General features: G+C 26.8%; 1 protein-coding gene across 1 annotated transcript; it reads left to right on the plus strand.

Moving 5' to 3' along the window:
• Window positions 1–282: 282 nt before the first annotated feature.
• On the plus strand, window positions 283–783 carry LOAG_15967 (hypothetical protein; the record flags this gene model as incomplete). The annotated part of the gene is made up of 2 exons (XM_020448979.1): window positions 283–325; window positions 634–783. Coding segments are annotated over 2 exons (193 nt in total), but the record flags the coding sequence as incomplete, so codon positions are not given.
• Between the last annotated feature and the right edge of the window lie 105 nt (window positions 784–888).

The following is an 888-nucleotide window of genomic DNA, read 5'->3' on the forward strand; positions in this document are numbered from 1 at the left end:
ATCTTTAAAATATATCGCAAAATTATAACCTTTTGTATTGGAATGATTTATTAAAATAAATAAAATATTTTGATAAAATGCATAAAATATGTGAAATGACGACAAATTACAAAATAAATTTAAAAATATTCAAATTTCTTTCATTTTTTCCTCTCAAATTTTAACAGATATACTTTATTTCAGGCAAAACTATAACAAGACTGTACAACATGGCTGTATTCGAAAAGTATTTCTACCACTTCATGATCCATTCTGCACATTACTTATACCAGTCCTTACCAATCTTATTCAATGTTCTTGTTTTCAGAGTCCACTTCTACAACAGGTATGTAACATAATGAATTATATTACGGTAATTCTTACTGTATGTGAATTTAGACAACAAATAATTGGATTATTTTAAAAAATATTTAACTAAGTTATTAATATGAACCTATCGGTTTAGAATTTCTTTATTTGAAACGTATTTAATTCAAAGGCAGAATGAATCAATTATATTACAAATTTCACAAACATTTATCAATGCTTGGTGTTGTGTCCTTATAAATGTGTAAAACCGAAAGGTCATATTTCTAGTAGGATATTGTGATTTATGTACAGGATGATTTGATATAATTTGAATTAGATTTGAAGCCATGTGACGCTGATTTTGGAACGAAAGTACGCAAAGAAGGACCGAAAATAGTTGTGCCGATGTGTTTAAGAACTGTCGGAAAGTTAAATAAGCTTTTGGATGGTGAATACCATTTCGGTATCTTTGGTCCAGCAAAGTATAAGAAAGTGGTATGCTAATGATATTAACTAATTTTATGAACCTGGAAGAATTCTTTTTAGTTTTTAATTAATCTAGCATATTGAATAATAATGAAAAAAATGTTAACTATTTTT

Source organism: Loa loa (assembly GCF_000183805.2).
Source record: "Loa loa unplaced genomic scaffold supercont3.3386, whole genome shotgun sequence".
Lineage (NCBI taxonomy): Eukaryota > Metazoa > Nematoda > Chromadorea > Rhabditida > Onchocercidae > Loa > Loa loa.